We start from the raw sequence: 19,292 nt of genomic DNA on the forward strand, positions 1-19,292 counted from the left end.
GTCATATGATCAAACATTTTAAGTATCATCGTCTTCCATTTCCTCATATTCTTAATAATCTGGAAACCTTAAATTTCAAAGAATTCTTATTTCAAGAACCTTTAATAACATTATGCTGAGACAACTTAAAAGATCTCGAAAATACTCTATTTCACTCTCATTTCTAGTTCAAATTATGTATCAGTTCTTGTGGACTCTTCACAAGTCACAACCATTGCATCATTTCAAACCAGTACCCGATTGTGAAGCAGCAGCAAATCGGGAAGTTGAGATTTATAATTATACTCGTATCTGACTATGAAACCAAAATTTGCAACATTGACAGGATTGGGAGCCAAATATCAAGCATTACAAACGCTGTAATATGTTCACCCTATAGTACTAGTATTTATCACCAAGTAATTCATAGTGATACAGATATCATGTTCACATATCAGTTCTTCCTGCATTTGATCTGATCTCAATAAGCAAACTGGAGAGCGCCTCCCGTTGCACATCTTATCAAGCTAACATGGTCACTCTCCCAAAGTTGCAGGAGAACTGAGCGCATAAGCTCACTCCAAAAAAGGGTCTTGCTCCGCCATATAAGTATTGTGGCTCAGGTCCATATGAATAGTGTTCAATCTGTAACAAGCATTATAAACAACCATGATATCATTTTTTTTTTCCTTTTTCTTACTAGGCAGATAATAATGGCAACGGTAAAGGGTATATGTTGTAGCAGAAAATCTGTTTGGTGTTTAGGTCATCATTACAGTATCAATTCATTTAGATCTCAACTAAGCCTGATACGAGTATATTCAATAAACACTAAGATCAGAAAAAACAGCATGACATATACCTGTCTGAAAGGACTGAAACAAAACATACATTGCAGTTTCTGAGCAAGGTTGAAGTTAAAAATGCTATGCATCTTCATCAATAAGAATGATTGATTCATTTCCAACTCCAACATCAAGCAAGGAATCCATTTCATTATCAAGAAGTATTGGTAACGGTGAGCCCTGCAAGGGAAGCACATGCATGTGGTAAGAAATTTTAACTGTCACAGAAGTAAACATTGCAGATGTCTAGATAGAGAACAACTAGATGGTGGATAAAAATAATCAGCTAGCTACTAGCCAAGTTAAAAGGGAATTTGTGCAAATTTTCTTTTCAGATCATACATCACAAGTTATGGACTAACATGCAGCAACTAAATGTGATGAAATTCAGCTAAAAATACTTTGGTGTCTAAAACTCCTTTCTCTTGATCACTTGCATTAACAACATAGTTCATTGGAAAGTGTCATTAAACTATTTTATGCGAATTTGCCTTAGTAGTATCTTACATTCACGTTTTACATACAACAATAGCAATCACATGACCGCTTAATATGGATCCTGCAGCTGGCAGGTTCAGGTGAATATAAGATATATGCTAACATGCGTCATGATGCAGAACTAGTACAATTACATTGGTACATAGATGAGCTATCACCTACAATATTTAAAAGAGGTTATTTTCAAACTTAAGCAGATTACATCTATCAACGACCAAAAAGAAACAAATAGGGCATCACTTAACCCTCTAAATTCTGTCCAAGGGATTAACTTTTCAATTTTTAAAATTTTAAAGTCGAACATTGCTATCAAATCCACAATATCTGTGAGGTGAAAGCGTATAGAGCTTGAAGACCATTTAGTACCTCTTCTTGCAAAAACAGCTTTAACTTGATGGACTTCAACTTGAAGAATGTCTCACAAAGAATTTTCAGCTTGCCAACCTTGCAATAGCAAAACGAATGAGAAGTTATGTCAACTGTCAATGTTACCTATAGAATGAACCAAAACAAAGAGAATGGTAATCCTCTGTACGCTGCAACTGAAATCCAACACATGGATCTGCATTCAACTCTTTGACAAGGAGAAAGAAGGAAGGTCACCAGTTCATCAAAAAAATAAAGGTGAAACAAATTACAGTAGTAGTAGCTGGCAACTTTTTAGTCAATGGTGGCTTCTCTCCCATTGATGCCCCAACACACTTCAGAGTGACACCTGCCAAGTTAAAATGTGTGTAAGTGACAAGAAAGGCATCTAAATAGCATACTTCAAACCAATAGATCACAAGTTCATATACATACTAAGAAGTCCAGAGCTCATTTTTTGAGGTCCTTTTGCTCCATTAGACGGCCTCTCATCTTCTAATCCGTGCAAACGTTTGAGTTCATGAAAGCTGTAATATATATAATAAAAGAAGTTTTATCAGATTATACATCCAAAACTATCGTTCTCATAGCAGCATCTACAAATCCTTACGTGTTCTGCATATCTCAATTTTAAAAACATAAATGATAGATTAGAGAGCACTATCATCAAAGAAACCAGGAGTCGAGCAACAACAACAAAAAAATACAATTATTTTAATTGAACCCAATTAAAATTTACAAACTCATTTTTAGCCAAATAACTGCAAAGAAACTTCACTGCATACTTTGTTTTACTCATTGTCATAGTGAAAGGAGCCACTTTGCTAATAGAAGCAAAAGGAGAGGATTAAAGTATTAAACAAGAACTTACTAGACCAAGAGATGGAAGTAGTCTAAGAAACAGTGGCAAAAAGGGAAATACTCGATCAAAGAAACAAATGTAAAACCTCCAAATCTTGAAAGGCATAATCTAGCAGAACATGGAAGAAAATAGACTGAGTCATGGAATCAGAAATTCACAAATTTGTTCATTTCCTTACAGTTTGGCCAACAGAGTTACTATCCAGGCTTTCATGTGTAAACTTCTGGTGCTGTGGCCAGAGTGGAATGATAGGATAATCGACAATAGCCGCACAGGGAGTGTGTTTTAAGTCAGAGCTTCACCCTGTCAAGGATGTAATGAAATGTGTTCTGATTGGAATAACAATTATCTTTTGTGATTTTGTAAAAACATTATTACAAGATGCAGAGTAGTATAAAGGCATTGTTTTTCCTGTAGCCCAAATGGGCGACGCCCTCTTGGTCTCTTATCACCAAGTTAACATCTTTCATCTCAAAAAAGATGTCTCCATAGACTTTTGACAAAGTTGAAAATTAACTAATCTTGTTGATGTATTATGCCAATGTTAGAGATATACTGAATCATGTTTCATTTCAATCATTAATCTAGGAAAACAGCAAGGGTTGTATACTTGTATGAGAAGTTGACCAAAATAAGCAATGACTTTAATCTATCGGCTCTTAGCTAAGTGGACATGTTATGAGGACATTTCAAATAGGAATAGTAGGCATTTTGTGAGTTGAGAAGAGCACACGTGCGTGCACACACACATTAACTTGTTGTTAGTTTAAGAAAAGATTGTTCATGGACCTTCCAATCTTCCATGGTCCTCTCAAATGTAAATTATTTCTCAAGTACTTTGAGCATAAGATAAATATAGAATAAACATATAACATAGGATGCATCACTAGAATAACATGACAACATGACCATGGTGGATGTATGGTAGTCTTTATTTTCTTTGGACAGCAGGCCCATCACCTGTACTGTCCTTCCTTGGACTAATCAATTATGGTAAACAAATTATCAAAGCTTCAAATGATTCAAACAAAAGAAAAATTACCGGGGGTGGGAACGCTTAATTTCCTCTTGATTATCATGCAGCTTTGACATAACTAAGCGTACATACCTGCAACAAAGATGATGACTCTCATATATCAGCAGGAAAAGTCAATGATATGCAGAAAGAGTCTTGGTTATTAACAAACAACTCTGTATTTTGCAAGGTTATCGATATATATACTATCTGGAAGCATGACATTCATTATAGTAATCCTAATCTTGTTGATATAATTTTTCTAGGAATCATTTTCATACAAAAGAGAGAAATTAAAAATATAAAAATTTTAGTACATGACTAGCAGTCCTTTCACAATGCATCCTGTGGATGATATTTCAATTCAGCAAAATCATACATCATGCCAATAATGCAAGTCTTCATTGGGTAGCACAAAACAGCCAACAAAAGCAAGCGCATTTATTCCCTAGTAGGGGCATAAAATTTGAATACTGCTAAGAGCCAAAAGTGGCAGCCAACAAGTACTATTGGCTAAAATGAAACACTCTCTTACGAATAAAAAGATGTGCTCTGTATTTGGATTCACCATGAAAGCTATGCAATTTTTTAGAGCACAAAAGAATAATATGTATCCAAACCAGATGTGTTTAGCTATACAAAAACCTCAAAAGAAAAAGAAAAAAAAAAGAACTTGAAACTTGACAAGGGACAGATAATCCATTGGTTTCTTTCTTCTTAACTGGACCACGACATTGGCAACCTTTCTTCATCCATATTTCTATGCTTCAAGAACATCTTTAAGTAACAAGGTTGGACACAGTTCATCCCTAAAAAGGCTAGCCCTAGGGCAGAAGAGTAAGAAGATGATGAACAGAAACTACCTCCTTTAGACACAAACTACAATGACTTGCAATGAAACTCATCTCAGGATTGCACAACTATATGCATCATACTATCACGAGGACATACTTAGACTTCATATCAATATCCTTCCTTTTTTTAGTCACAAAGAGCTCAGAATCACAATAATCTTCTGGCCCTGAAACACCCTTGTCCTTACTTCTTTATACTAGTTAAAACAAACTCCATTTTGAAGTTAATTTATCTGCTCTTATGATTATACTCCTGTTAATACATTCTATCTCAAATACTGACCTACCTGAAATCTTCCCCCTTTGAAGTCTTTATAACAATTGTTAAATTGAGATTGCCAAAGAAAACAATCAAACCCGGAATTTTTTTTTATACCATCAAACATTCTTCCCACTTCGGAAAAATTGACACTGGTTAAGAGTTTCCCAATTAGTTATTATTTCCTCACCATAAAATTGACCAAAATTATTAGTATTCCAACATAGCTTAACATAATGACGAACAAACTTTGATGTTCTTCAAAGTACCAGTTACACCACAAATGAAACATTGCTTTAAATCCAATTTGGTGAATATAACAATAATGTTTAAGAAACAGGTTAACCTTCAGAGAATCAGAATTCCATATAGAAGTATATTATCATAGAAAAGCAAATTAGATTAAAGAGCATATCAAGAAAAAATGTCTTAATATGAGCAATAATCATAGTATGCACACCAATGAATCAACGAGTGAAAGTAATTAGGGAAATTTTACCGGATCTCAGACTCTTTTCTTTCACGATAGCTCACCTGCCATGATATAAATATAAATTACTCATCTAATCTTAAACTCATTCTACATGAATAAAATATCTAGTAGACGAGAAATTTTTGAAACTCACCTCACTTCCATTTAGTACTTCAACTTTTGCTAATCGGGCAATCAGAACAAATCTGGGTATTCCACCTCGTCCTGGATCAGCAATGGGATTCTCAGAGAGCCTAACATCCTACATAAATCCATACAGAAACAAAGACATAATTACTACTGACAGGAACAGTATAGTGTGCTTAAAGGAAAGAATGTCGATATATTCATTTACTCCTGAGTCCTTAAAGCAGTGATGCTTTCAACTACAAATAATTTTTTTTTACAAAATTCAGAGTCTACCTCCACTATTTGATGTCAACCATACAAAAGCAAATGCAACAAGATAACAAATATTTCAGCCTTTTTTCATTGATAATTTAGTCTTGAACTAAGCAGACTGGATGTCAAAATAGTAACTGGTAACTTGTAAGTAGGACCATGATATAAACAAGGCTATGTCAAATTGACAACCCCCAAACTCAACAAACGGCACAGTGCAATGACTTCTTGAACCCTGCTAGGCCCCCCATGAGTCCATGACCACCAAAAGAGAGACACTATACAGAGGCATTTCACAACAGTATCTACAGGGATCACATGATAGTTTAATGTTCGATAATGGCAACCACAAGCATATCACTACTCCTCACCAAACTCTAAATACTTTGATTTAATTTGAGAAACTGTGTGAACATGAGCATTGAGGGTCGGGAAGGGATTGAAAGACATAGCAAGTTGCACAAGAGGTACATTCCATAATTGTGCAACACCAATAATTCATCAGTTGTTTCAGGGATTCCTGCAGGTCCTAATATCATTGTTTGATTAATTCGGGATAAAATCGACTTCTTCCATCACAAGTTTACAACCTTATTTTATTTTTCTGTTTTTTCACCACCTTCATAAAATTCTTGACTGAGTGCTAGGTATGTCAGGATCTTCATTTCCATCTACTTCTCCATCAAGTCAATCTTCTGTTGTGATGCTGAATCTTGCGGTGAAATGGTTAAATCTTAGGTGTGTTTCACTATCTTCCTGTACGTTTTAGAGGTTATCATCATAATCATTATGGTTCCCTAACAGAGTCTATACTACTCAGCAATATTGGAGAAAATAATGGTATCATGTTGGAATTTCTGATTGTGATACGGTATCATATGCAGCCTTTCAATCCAGAAAATTTACCCCTTGTTCAAAATATCAGCAAGCATGTAATGGAAACATGTGCATCTAAAGCTCAACTAAATTCAACAATTCAGCTGTGGAAGAATTTAGCAGAAGCAATTTCAATCAAGTTGGCATTAAACATACGAGTGACAATTAGCAGCCTGTGTATTGATTTATAGAAAGTAGAAACCATCCTGTGTCACATACTGCTTCATGTTCTACCTAAGATATATAATTCAATCCCATCAATTGAGCTTTGATATCTAGCCTTCTTCTAACTATATCTTGAAAAGTGAGAGATATTAAAAAGGAATGCTAGACAAACATGAATGCAGCAATGACGCTCCCTGGCAAAGCAAACTGTACCTTCTTTCAACCATTCAATCTTCTTGAAAATTGTGAGATAACAAGCTCTCAAATTGTCTCTGAGTGTGGATTGCCTCCAAGAGGAAACCCCAAAAAAGCTAAACGGCCAATTCTAAATCTCATACCCCACCACAGTAGAAACCCCCAAGATCATCCCAGATAAGTTAAATTCCTTCTAAACTACAACTTGAAAGGTATTTGCTAGCTAAGATCAGATAATATAAACTAAAGAAGAGAAAAAAAACACCTAGAATTTCTGAATACAACACACACTTTCTTAGAATTTTGTTTCAAACCTCTAAGTGACAAGCATGTTTGACGAAACAACTTTGGATATGTTCTAGAGAAATCTCATCTTATCTTGCTCGCTATACAGGAATAGTCAGTAATGGAAATAAGCTATATCCAACAAACAAACACTCAATAACAAAGCATGCAGTACTCTATAGGTAGAATATACAAGATTGACAAAACCCCACTCTTAGGGTTTCACTAAACGCTCTTGCAAACCCATTCTTTTCATGTCATTTTGATTACCTCCATCCAAGTCATCTTAAGACTCCTTCCACAGCCAATCCTCCAAAAACTGACTTTTACGCACATCAAGCTCTGTCTGGCCATTGGAAACAATACAGGAAATCTAGGATACAAATTTTCATGGGCTAGAAAAGAAGTCTGAAACCTTACAAGCATAAGGAGTCTAGCTCAAAAGAGAATCAGCATGACGACTTTCCTACTAAGAGATGTTTTTAGACCAAAGATTCACAAGAGCCAAGCCTTACTCCTGGTTGGGTATGTGAATGCGGAGACTAGATAACACGGCAAACAAGAGAGGCAAACAAATTAAGGGTAGAAAGTTCCTAATTGATCCATGAGATACTAGAATTGCCTATACTAATCCTCAACCCTGGAAATATATAGAATACTTGCATGATAGTAAAGAGCATTCTTGCACCCGATCACATCAACCAAAAGGAAAAATGTAGTATTATCCACAAATTAGAGATAGTGGAAAAAAGGATACCATCCCCTGTACCCTTAAGGCCTAACGCCCTTGACATAACCCAAAGCCTTCTCTAATAAGAAAATGTCAAACAATCAACAACCAAAGTGAAAAGGACAAGGAACCACCCTGTCACATACCCCTGGAAGTCCCTATTTGTTGTTTAATGTTATTATTAGGATTTCTAGTGATAAAACATGCAATTATTAATCATATAAACATTTATTATAAGATCTAGTTTCCACATCTATATTAAAATAGTTTTACAAAGTTCAAGCAGTTTATAACCAATAAAGGCAAATCATGCCACAGTATTTCCATAGTATGTTTTGATTATTAATGACTACATTTGCAGAGTTATTTTAAGGTTTTACCTCTCTTTACGTTTTCTTCTACCCTGTCAGCATGCATTAGAGGAGTAAAGTCAAACTAAGCATGAGAGATAGTCGAGTGGGGCATTGAGCAAGAGTCTCTTGTCCCGAAAGCTCCTACCTTTCCTTAAATCCTGTGTCCTGGCCTTTCTGGGTGATTCTAATCAGTATATACATGCACATTATTGACTGTGCAGATGATTAAACCCAATAAAGACAAAGATTTCAGAGCACAACAATAAACAAACTACAAGGACCAACATTATAAATATAATCAATCATAAGTAATAGCATGTAATCATGTATCACCACACATCAGCACCATTTGCTACACAATACTATATTTAATCAGTGATCACCATAAGCATGTAAAATAAGTAAAGGCACAAAGACATACTGTTAGGCTTGGGAAATAATTTAATGAATCAACAGAATCTAGATCTGAAATGCAGTTAGCACCTGCAAGATACAAAAAGGCATCATATAAAGTTCAGTTTATATGAAAGCGGAATTCAACATAGACAAATATTCTACAGAATTGCTCACACATTACCTAAGAGAAGGCAACGCAAATTTTGAAAGGCTTCAATGTGGGTGGATTTATCCATAGAGTTTGTAAATGGGTAAAATACTTGGCTTATGTTGTTCTTGCTTAAATGAAGCTGCTCTAGACTGGAAAAAAAAAAATGCATTTACTTCAGACCTAGTCCTCTTGAACATATAGCAGGTAAGAAACAAGCTTCCAGTTCCAGATACTGCAGCAGACCCATCTATTCCCTCTCATTCCCCTTCATTTGCAAACAAAAAAGCATACATATAACTTGAAAGCAAAATGTTGTCCACCAATGACTTCATGGAGAACATTAATACCTAGTTAGCTCTGATAACTTCAAAACCTCACCCCACTCAGATATACAATTTTCTTCCAAATTCAGAATGCGCAGAGAACCAAAACTTTGAGCAGTGGTTGACGTGGGCTGCAAGGAACATATAAAAATGTAGCTTTAGACAGAGATAAACTTGAAAATGTATACCCAGCGAGCTGAAAGTTAATAAAAAGAAAATTAAGTCATTGGTTAATGTTCAAATCAAAGATAAGACTCATAATAGTAAATTAATTCAGCTAGAGCACCACGTGATAATTAGCACAGGCATCCAATCCCAGTTTTTAAGCACTAAGCCTGGAGCTGAAATTCTTTTTCTTTTTGTTTCTTTTTTGTTGGGGGAGGGGGGGGGGGGACCAAAAAAGCTCAACGAGTTCCCCGCTCATTTCCAAACTAGCTTAACGGACAAATGACCCTTTTTCTTCATAGATGAAAACTTATAATCAAACAGGAAAAAAAGCAACAAGAAAATTTTGTGCAATGCTAAAGTTTCCACTATAGTTATAGGCAAAGAGACATACAGCCCAAAGGTATCTCATCATCCTAGAATATGAAAAATAAAGGACGAGGACTCACTAGCATGAATATGTCAGACAATACAAAAGAGCATGCCTATCTCGTGATAATTCTATATAACGAATCCCAAAAAGGCACCCAAACCTGGTGCAGAGTCCTCACAGAAGCAAAGGAAGACAGCATGATCCCAAGGTAAACATGACTCCTGAATATATTATTGTATCACATAATCATTCAGTCCCTCCTCTCACCAAATAATTTTGTTCCGTTATAAAATAATTAAGATATAATTCATTCAATAACAATAGAAATGAGTAGACTCCAGTGTCCAGAAGTCCACCAAGAAAAACACTTTAATCTCGCTGTACATCAGAAAGGGCCCCATTGAGAATCATCATTCATAAGCCCCCACAAAGTAACCATATACCCCGACCATGTTAAAAATATCCATTTTTTATCGTCTCTTTGTGCAGACAATTTTTAGTTTCCAAGAATAGTGCTACTGTGAGAAAGCATTTAAATTCCCAAAAGAAACTTCTGCTTATTCGCTTATATTCATGTTTCCCAATAATTGTCAACATAATTAGGATAGAGGGAATAGCGTATTTCTTTCGATTACACCATCCTTAGAGCTGCAGAGCAAGGAGGGGGGAAATTATATTCAACAGGACTCACATGCAGTATCACAAGGAGACAATATAAAGAAAATTAAATATAAAGCAAAGAAGAATGCAGAAGCATCAACGGCATACCGTAATTGCACTGATTTTATTCCCCATCAGATGTAATTCTTCTATAGATGGTAAGAAATTTTTGAGAAACTCAACCTGTGGAAGTCATAAATAAATAAATAAATAAATAAATAGCTCAGCTTCAGTTGACATATGCAAAACTGGAGGGGGGAAAAAAATCAAAACTACAATAAATCAGGATCCATATTACTGTATGTCACTAATACAGTAATACATGCACCCCTCACTCATCAGACTTGTGATTAATGAAAGGTTACTCCCAGGTTAAACCCCACAAGAGATGATCTAAACAAAAGAGCGCACCTGTGTCCATTTTATACCACTATAATTCAGCACCAAAACACGGATGTTTCTTAGAATCGGTAGGCATGTCACATCCTGCGACATCATATTGTTCGACAAATTTAATGCTGAAAGAAGTGGTAGCTCTTGACAGACAGCGGCAATATCCTGAAAAATTACAGATTGACCAGCATTGGTTTATTGTTCTTCACAAAGCATTAAACCTAAAAAAATTCCAGAATCGATGAGCATAGTATTGGATAAATTTTCATGTTTCACAACGATAGAATCTCCTGGTCTGCATTACTACTGGATCACTAACCATTTAGCTAACAATAAAGGAACATACATTAAATAAAAAAAATTCTGATATTGCAAAAATTTCTACTGAAAAAATAGAAATTTTCTATAGCTACAAAACTAAGCATGCCTAGGCATTATGTACTTTATTACGGGTGACATACATAAACAAAATATAGACCCTCCATTCCAAATTAGTCAAAATGTTTTTTCAAGGTCAAAATTCACAAACTTAGACCATATATTTTCACCTATACATGAAAAAACAGTCATGAGATGTCTAATTATCAAAATTTGTAATTTTTCTCAATATGAAAGTATAGATATTAATTGTCAAAATAGTGTCTTAGATATCGTGAATAAGTGTTTGTGGCAACTAACTTGGGACGAGGGAATTAATAGATTGATAAGTCACATTTCCGAACCATATGGCCACCAATTGGAAATGATGTCCGTGGCTGTAACCTAAAGCATCCAAATAACTTCATCTCAACGACAGGTATATTATGGTTTGTGAAAAAAAATTTAAGTTATGGAAAACTGACCTTCCAGTCTGAAAGCAGGTTTCCAGTTAAATCAAGCTCCTTCAGGTCTGTACAAAACAGAGAAGTATCAAGAAGAAATTCTAGATATAGGTTCCTTCAATATGTAATATAAAATCAAGTAATTCAAACATTATGGACTGAACTTTCATAGGTGAGTAATAATCCACTTTCAGCATCCATGCCATCCAAGGCATGACAGATCAACTCTCAAGGAACTAAATATCATGCAGCATTTTAAACAAACGTGTACTGATCATCCTATACATGCGTGCTGCATTACACTCTACTTTCAGTATGTCCTAAACAACAGCCACACAGACCAAATTGAGGCAAATCCATAATATATTCGGTTTATTTTATTTCATTTTGCAGTGTGCTGCATTACACACTACTTAACTTTTACCACTTTGCTGATTCAATTTTTTCTAACGTCTAGAGCACTATATTTCAACATTCACACCTTCTTCCCATATCTTTAACATTATACTTTTCCTAAGAGTAATTTTTTCAATCTGAATTTCTTTAGCATTTTCATACAGAAAATCATTTCGCCTATCACATTCATATAACCATTTAAAGGAATAGCATTTCTTTTGCATGGCATCCAAGACTTCATGTGAAAGAAGAAAATAATATGAAAGGAGAAATTGTAGAAAATTAAAATGAATAAGAAGAGTCCGTACTGGATCTAATCAGAATATAATCTTTATACTGCGTTTCATTTCTGACTAGTAATTCACTAACTACTAAAAATTTTCTCTAACAAAGGCAATCAAACATATTTTTCAGCTTTTTTTTTAGGCCACCAGAAAACAGCCTTCAAACAGAATCAAGATACTGGAGACAGTTTTCTCAAGAAATTTCTTTCTTTGGTGTTCACATAAAGCTACCAAGGAAAATTACGTTCATGGAACATGCTAAAACGGAGCTATGAAAATTCAAAGTTGAATCATCATAAGCAAAAACCAACATAACATAAGCATGGAAATTTGGCAATGGCATAACTTAAATAAATTTTTAGAAATTACATAGAAAACAGAGCACGCTTTGTAAACACATTAACTCCTAATTAGGCAATTAGCTACCAAAAGAGAAGGTATCCCATTGCAAAAAGAATTGGTAAAAGAAGATGACGACTTACTGGGTACAATTGAACTGACTTGAGATGGAGGTCCAGCAGAGCTAACCCCAAGATAAGCTAACGAGGCACCGCATAGCTCTTCAAATTGACTTAGCTTATTTTGAATTTTGTCTTTCCCAACAAGTTCAATAGAAACTTTTTTGTTGCTTGCTGAAAGGACATACATTTCCTCTGCATGGGGAAAGACCAGCATATAAATTTGAGAACTACTAAACTAGGGACAGTAAGATGCAACCTTAACATACACATAGGCAACAAGAAACAAAACCACCCTCAAAGAATCATCAAACATTATAGTACATGTAATGGGTTTAACCGTTTAAGTCAATTCGATGCAAGTTTGGTCTATCATCTGGTTACCTCAACTTTAATTCCCATTCAAATCATAGTCACATTTGCTTAAATTTCTGCAGGTTTCCATAGCTTCACATTTTATCATAATTCCACATAAATTGGTTCCCAAACATGGACCCATTTAGAATGTGATAAACCACAGTTGATAAGTTCTACTTGCATTATTTTGTTTAACAAAATCAAATTAGTGAATTGCCATACTTTACACTTTGCCCAACTTCGCCGAAAAGCAATCAGAATTACCACATTATAGAAAACACAAATAAAACAGTATTCAATTTTCATCATTTCCATTAAATAAAAGCTCATAACAAACACAGTAATACCAAAATCAATTGATTCTCAATCAACTCATATAACAACAACAACAACAAACATAAGTAAAAATAATAATCTAGTATACCTTCCTCTTCCTTGGTGGTTTCGCCTCGATATCGAATCATAAGGGCTTCCAACAATGTAATACCAGAAGACAGAAGATGGGGTCGAACAAAAGAAGCTGATTTCTCAAATTTAGCTTGAAAATATCGAACTCCATTAATAGAACCATCATTTTTACCATCACCATTATCCCAATCGACACCAACCCAGTCCCCAGAATAACCTTCTACTGGTCCAACATACTTCACCGTTCCAATTCTTCGAGTATCTCCAATTGAATGAACTCTTTGCTCGATTTTAAACATGGGTTTTGATTCACCCATTTCTTTCTTTCTTCCTAATGATTTGAATGAAAATTGCTTAAATTATATCCAAATTTCCATTTATAGAATATTTCTTTCGAGATTTTTGGGTGGATCGTGGATGAACCAAGAAATATTAGTGTATCTGTGTATGTCTGTATTACTGTGTGATTTTGATTTGCCAGGTATTGGTTTATAGTCCCTCCATTTTGCAAAAATGATGTCGTAAATACGGTATATTTATGTACATCTTTAATTTTAATACAACTCCGTACTATTTAATGGAATATTAAAATATCATTAATCATGTTGAGTTTCGTTCAAAAAAAAAATTAATGTTGAATTCCACCATCACTCTTTACTCCGTTCTTAACTACTTGCAACACAATATTGTGAGTCTTGTGACACGCTATGAATCTCGTGACGCGCACTTTGAGGTCAAGATTATATGAACTATGAATTATAATGTATACGGACTAAATATTCAAATTAATTTTTACACATAATACCTAATCCTACTCTAATCCTCATGTTAAAATTATTTAATAAAATTACTCATTTACCTTCACTAATCAATTCCTAAAAACTACGTGCCTAAAGGAGTAGTGCAATTAAAAAATATATATAGAGAGAGGAAGTATTTATTAGTGGTAGATAGGTTACCCCGATATACAAAGTTTTTCCTACCAGTAAAAATGTTGAGCAAACAAAATGCCAAGTATATAACGCCAAGTAATGATTTGATAATGTGATTGATAATTTAGTGACAATATTTCGGTAAAAGATTTCAAACTCTAACCTTGACATCTAAAGTTTCGAAATAAAAAAATAAAAAAAACCTTGACATCTAAAGTGTAACCATTTTGCGAATACAATTTTTAAATTTAATACAATTTTATTAGTGTATAATAGTAATTTTTAGTTTTTTACTACTCCATATATTACCTCCTCGGTATAATAGTAATTTTTTTTTATAAATTCTAATGTATAATACGGAGTAGCCTTTTTTTTTTCTTTCAGTACTCCATACATTACCAAATACAGTACTACCTCCTCGGTTCCTCTTGGCCGAACAGGCACAAAGTACATAAGGTTATTTATCAATTTTAGATATAACCATACATGAAGCTATTTCACAAAATAAACTACAAGTCACTAGGATGACAAAATTATTGGGTAAACACAGATTCAGAAGATGAGCGTCGATAGGGGCGTTGCTGTGCACTTGCAGGGTCTGCAGGCACACCTTCATCGGCACGTTTGTCTTCAAACCATTTCAATATTCTCCTGCGAGGAAGGTTTGTCACATGGGCAATGCTGCTGATCATCGTGTTCTGCACATTTTAAGATCCAGTCTCAGTCTTTCTAACAAACAACTAACTAGTACAGGAACTTTACCACAAAATGTCGAAAGAGAAGTAAGAGAATGACCAAGGAAATATTTTTTGTATAAAGTTAAATCAAAGCTTAGCTTTTTATTGACTAGATGCTTTTTATCCAAAAAAAATTGCATGTTAAACACACTGCATACTAGTTAAAGGAAATATTGCGAGATCAAATGAACTAGATGCTTATTATCCAAAAATACGGAATCTGATGATAAACACACAGCATACTAGTTTCAGATGTATACTAAAATTAAAAACAATCTTCAACATTCAGGCTTTGTTCTCTTTACTTGAAAGCTCTTATATTAACTTAAATGTTATTGACCCTCTATTAAATTCATCCTAGTTGTAAATTAGACTTCAGTATAACTTGTCTTAACTAATAGGCACTTATCCAAACTATTTTTTCCTTAAAACTTACTTGTTAAAGGTTAAATGAATAAATTGTCAATAACAGGTTGCGTCAATGATTATTGATGATATAAAAGATGAGCAGCATATAAGCTCTGGTTCTGGTTCTTTGCAGAATGCAGAAAGCAGTGCAAAGAACAGAATCCAAACAGATAAATACTAGAAGGACATAAACTTACTGTAGGACGCTTCGTACGCCTGTAGACATTTTCTAGAGTTTCAACTTGCACTTTCTTCAATCTCTTTCGCGCAGACCAGCTGCCTTGCAGGACATGGATGGGAGTTTCAACCTTGGGTTCAGGTTTTTCAGAATCAGCAATCACCTCAGAATCAGCAATCACCTCAGAAGGAACAGATGGCGTGTCTTCAGAGTCTGGAATTGTGACAACAGGCTTTGGTTTATCAGGTAAAGAAGCGCTCATCATTAACAGATTAGGTGGTGGCTCCCGCAGCAATTCTAAAACAACAGCCCTATCAAGACATAACTCAGCTGCGAGATTTTTTATCTGCGAGGCAAAAGGTAACTTTGGTCAATGGTGAAACCATAATAGTTTAGCAACAAAGATAGAAAATTATTTATCATGAGCTGGGAATATCGTAAAAAGCAACGTCCCCTTGACAAATTAACACCAAAAACTACTTTGAACTAATACCATAATACGTACATTGGTGCATGATAAGTCACTTTTCTTTCATACACCCTTAACCTAAACCTTTTGAAAGGAGCTTGTTTCGAACTGATTGTCTTGTTTCCCATATTTATGAAACGATTTCACAATACACAACACAATGTGTGAACACATCAGTACATGTGCCTAATGGAAGTATATCAGCGTACTCCAAAGGCAAGCCTTTAACTAAGCACTTTTGGACAACATAGAAATGAATGTCACAATAACAAAGGCCCAGTTAATTGCTCATTTCAAAATGATGGCAACCACAACTTTATATCAGTCGATTTCAAATTGCAAAGACAGTCAATCCCTACCCATTTTAATTTTTGCACTGAAATGGCTTTCAAAGTATGTTTCACCATATCTCCTGCTCACTACAATCTCCATTCTCACTCAACATTTTCTGCTCCAAATTCATCTACAAGTATAAATTTCATCCATATCTTAAAAGATTTTCTAACACAAAGGTCTCGGACACTGACTATGACTCAAGTACAAATGGTTTTGATAACAAAGAGTGCATGACTTACACTAGTTTTACGGCGGCCAACCTTCAGCGCTTGTGCCAATCGACGAAGTTGCCAACCTTTCAGTTGTACTGGTTCCTCTTCCTCGTCATCGTCCTCTTCTTCATCATCACCAGCATTATCTTCTCCAACTTCCACTTCCTCTTCCATTTCTTCTTTTGCACTTTTTCCTTCGGCAGCATCATTTGTCATCACACTCAACAACGCCGACATATTTTCATCTTCTGCAAGTGCTTCTTCTAGCTCCCGTTCGAGCATGGCAAGCTCTTCTTCAGAAATCTCATCCTCGCCATCATCTAAAAACTCCTCATCTCGCTTGAGATCTTCTTCAAGCTGCTTAAAAAGAGCCTCAAAACCATCCTCATCTATATCATCATCTTTATTAGAGTCTTCTTTTTTGGGACTCTGCAAGCAACAAGAAGAAATCATGCTGCTTCATTGTATAATGTAGTTCTTACCATTATCTATAAACGAAAATAAAATGCAACAGCAAAGGCAATCAAAGGAGATGAAACACACACAGCAGTCTTATGTCAATGAGACTGATTCTCCCTCATCATATAAGGCACAATTATTAGCAAACCACAATAATTGCAGAATAATGCAAGAAAATTTTGTGCCAAGGTGCTACAATCCTATTACTTCAAGAGGTTGCAAAAGCATTCTCACATCATAACTCACAAGGCACATTGCATGATTGATGGTGCCACAACTGCCACCCAGCAATCCAGCATTTAGCTTATCTGTTCTCACTTCAATTCAACTACCATTTCCACTATACCGCTTTCTCAGAAAATCATCAATATATAAGACCGCAGATTAAAACTTGACTTGAACTCACCTTACCAGGAGTAAATCATAAACCTGGCAGGCAATAGCCAATACCGACTAAAACTTGACTCGAACTCAGCTTACCAGGAGTGACTTAGTGAGTACCCAATAACAAAAAACTCACCCCACATCTATAGACTATTAACATACTAAACACTTAAAATCACATCCAAAATTGTTGGCAAACCTATGTTACTTGAACTCGGTTATAACTCCTATAAGTGTCAAACAAAACTTCCTCACGGAAATTTAGCATGATTTTGGTCCAAAATGAAGTGTCATATAATCATATCTATATCCAATTGTCAAGTATCCGACACGGTTATTCGAGGAAAAATGAATTGTTGGAGTAATGGATTAACATAGGCTGCTAAAAGAGGAAAATGCAACAAACCTAAGTAAAATACAGTCCCAATTGACTCAACAACACACTCATCCAAGTTCAATTCACTAGTTAATTCCATACTGTTGATATTAAATACCTTCACAATAATCCCAGAAATTTTTTTTTACAAATTTCCCATTATCCACAAATTCATGGGAAAAGGAAAACTAAACAAAAACTTACAATTATCATATATAAATGGGAAAAAATCAAAATTAAGATTATAAATAAGAAAAAAAAAAAAAAAAAAAACCTTGTTTTTCTTGGAGGAGGAAACGGGGCGGCCGGAGTTGCTGCGACGGTGGGCAAGGCAGAGGACGGAGCGGGAGAAAGGGACACGTGGAAGAGAGAGATTGGATGGTTTGGGGTAGTGAGATAAGTTGTAATTGTTGTAGGATTGTGAGGAAGAAGATGAAGAAGAAGAGGAAGGTAAGGATGAAAGAGTAATGGAGGATGAATTATTATGTATTGAAGTGAAGTTCATCTTTTTCTCTTTGTTTTTCTAAACACTATTCTACTATTGAGGGGTTTTGATTTTTGAGAGATTGTGAAAAGAAAGGATTATCCTTTGCATTTGAAGCATGGACTGGACTTGAAAGAGCTGCCTAGTTTTAGCTAGGCTCTCACTTTCTTTTTCGTTTTGGTCCCTTGTTCATTAGAGGCTCGAGCTCTGACTTAGCCCATGGGCAAGCGCTAGGGCATGAGTGCACAACCTTCGTAGGAGAATATAGGATGATAGGTGGGTATACTATTGTAGAGTTCACATTCAACTCGTCTTAAACTTTATTGGAACAAGTTTGAGTATATAATTTAAGTGGGTGGTGTATAGTTGACTAATGAGCTGCATATATTTATGACTTATCAATTGGTTATTAGAGGTGGGTGGGAGAGAGATTTGAAAGTATACTCACCTACATTGTCTCATTTTAGCTCGTTGTCAATTATTCCCCATACATTTTTATACATAACAATTTTGAAATTCATGTGCTTTTTTAAATAAGCATGTTGTTGATATCCAATTGAGTGGTAAAGCAAATGCAAATTTAGATTTCAATGTTGAATTTGTATCTAATGATGCATAGGTGGTTGATATAACCTGTGATTGTACGAGGTTTTAGTTTGAGTTAATTTGTATAACTACTTTTAGAAAATATGAAATGGGCCTAGGCAACTTGAATGAGGAGGAGAAGAGTTTAGTCCACAAACAAGACTAAAGAGATTCCATACTAAACTAATTGACAACAATAGGAGTAACTACTCTACCTTATAAAGTGAAACCATCTTTCCTCTTTCTCCAATGCAGGACACTCACAAGTGAGCTACAGTAGGTTTCTACAGTTTAAGATACTTGTTTAACATGTGTTGATTTGTGTGTCTTGCTAATTAGTTTTAGCTTTGAATTATTGTATTATTCTCTCTGACTTTTAATTCTTCATTTG

General features: G+C 35.0%; 2 protein-coding genes across 3 annotated transcripts; both read right to left on the reverse strand.

Annotated features, from left to right (window-relative positions):
• Positions 1-292: 292 nt before the first annotated feature.
• Positions 293-13,871, reverse strand: LOC110704487 (tubulin-folding cofactor E-like). Of its 2 annotated transcripts, none has more exons than XR_002507964.1 (16): positions 13,358-13,869; positions 12,601-12,771; positions 11,460-11,506; positions 10,636-10,782; positions 10,333-10,407; positions 9,051-9,157; positions 8,734-8,852; positions 8,578-8,639; positions 5,305-5,412; positions 5,178-5,212; positions 3,593-3,658; positions 2,124-2,215; positions 1,961-2,037; positions 1,689-1,766; positions 842-1,004; positions 293-624 (listed from the first exon to the last, which is right to left on the reverse strand). XR_002507964.1 is itself a non-coding variant. In XM_021882271.1 (16 exons), the coding sequence occupies exons 1-15, from the start codon at positions 13,656-13,658 to the stop codon at positions 906-908; spliced, it is 1,584 nt and encodes a 527-aa protein (XP_021737963.1). In that variant the 5' UTR covers positions 13,659-13,871; the 3' UTR covers positions 293-624; positions 871-905. The 2 variants fall into 2 exon arrangements, 1 of the variants encoding a protein (XP_021737963.1); XM_021882271.1 differs by having other exon boundaries at positions 871-1,004; positions 13,358-13,871.
• Positions 13,872-14,512: 641 nt separating this feature from the next.
• Positions 14,513-18,434, reverse strand: LOC110704488 (protein OVEREXPRESSOR OF CATIONIC PEROXIDASE 3-like). The gene is made up of 4 exons (XM_021882272.1): positions 18,107-18,434; positions 16,641-17,042; positions 15,616-15,942; positions 14,513-14,971 (listed from the first exon to the last, which is right to left on the reverse strand). Exons 1-4 carry the CDS (start codon positions 18,335-18,337, stop codon positions 14,807-14,809), a joined length of 1,125 nt encoding a protein of 374 aa, XP_021737964.1. The 5' UTR covers positions 18,338-18,434; the 3' UTR covers positions 14,513-14,806.
• Between the last annotated feature and the right edge of the window lie 858 nt (positions 18,435-19,292).

Source organism: Chenopodium quinoa, unplaced genomic scaffold, assembly GCF_001683475.1.
Source record: "Chenopodium quinoa cultivar QQ74 unplaced genomic scaffold, ASM168347v1, whole genome shotgun sequence".
In the NCBI taxonomy this organism is placed as follows: domain Eukaryota; kingdom Viridiplantae; phylum Streptophyta; class Magnoliopsida; order Caryophyllales; family Amaranthaceae; genus Chenopodium; species Chenopodium quinoa.

Bases quoted from the DNA above. Each gene is read 5' to 3' on its own strand.
- LOC110704487 (XM_021882271.1), bottom strand. From the start codon at position 13,658: ATGGGTGAATCAAAACCCATGTTTAAAATCGAGCAAAGAGTTCATTCA. The intron at 12,772-13,357 runs GTATACTAGATT...TTCCCCATGCAG, and splicing joins AACCACCAAGGAAGAGGAAG to AGGAAATGTATGTCCTTTCA. The intron at 10,408-10,635 runs GTGCGCTCTTTT...TGACTTCCACAG, and splicing joins GTGGTATAAAATGGACACAG to GTTGAGTTTCTCAAAAATTT.
- LOC110704488 (XM_021882272.1), bottom strand. From the start codon at position 18,337: ATGAACTTCACTTCAATACATAATAATTCATCCTCCATTACTCTTTCA. The intron at 15,943-16,640 runs GTAAGTCATGCA...TTTGCCTCGCAG, and splicing joins TTGGCCGCCGTAAAACTAGT to ATAAAAAATCTCGCAGCTGA. The intron at 14,972-15,615 runs GTAAGTTTATGT...TAAAATGTGCAG, and splicing joins GGCGTACGAAGCGTCCTACA to AACACGATGATCAGCAGCAT.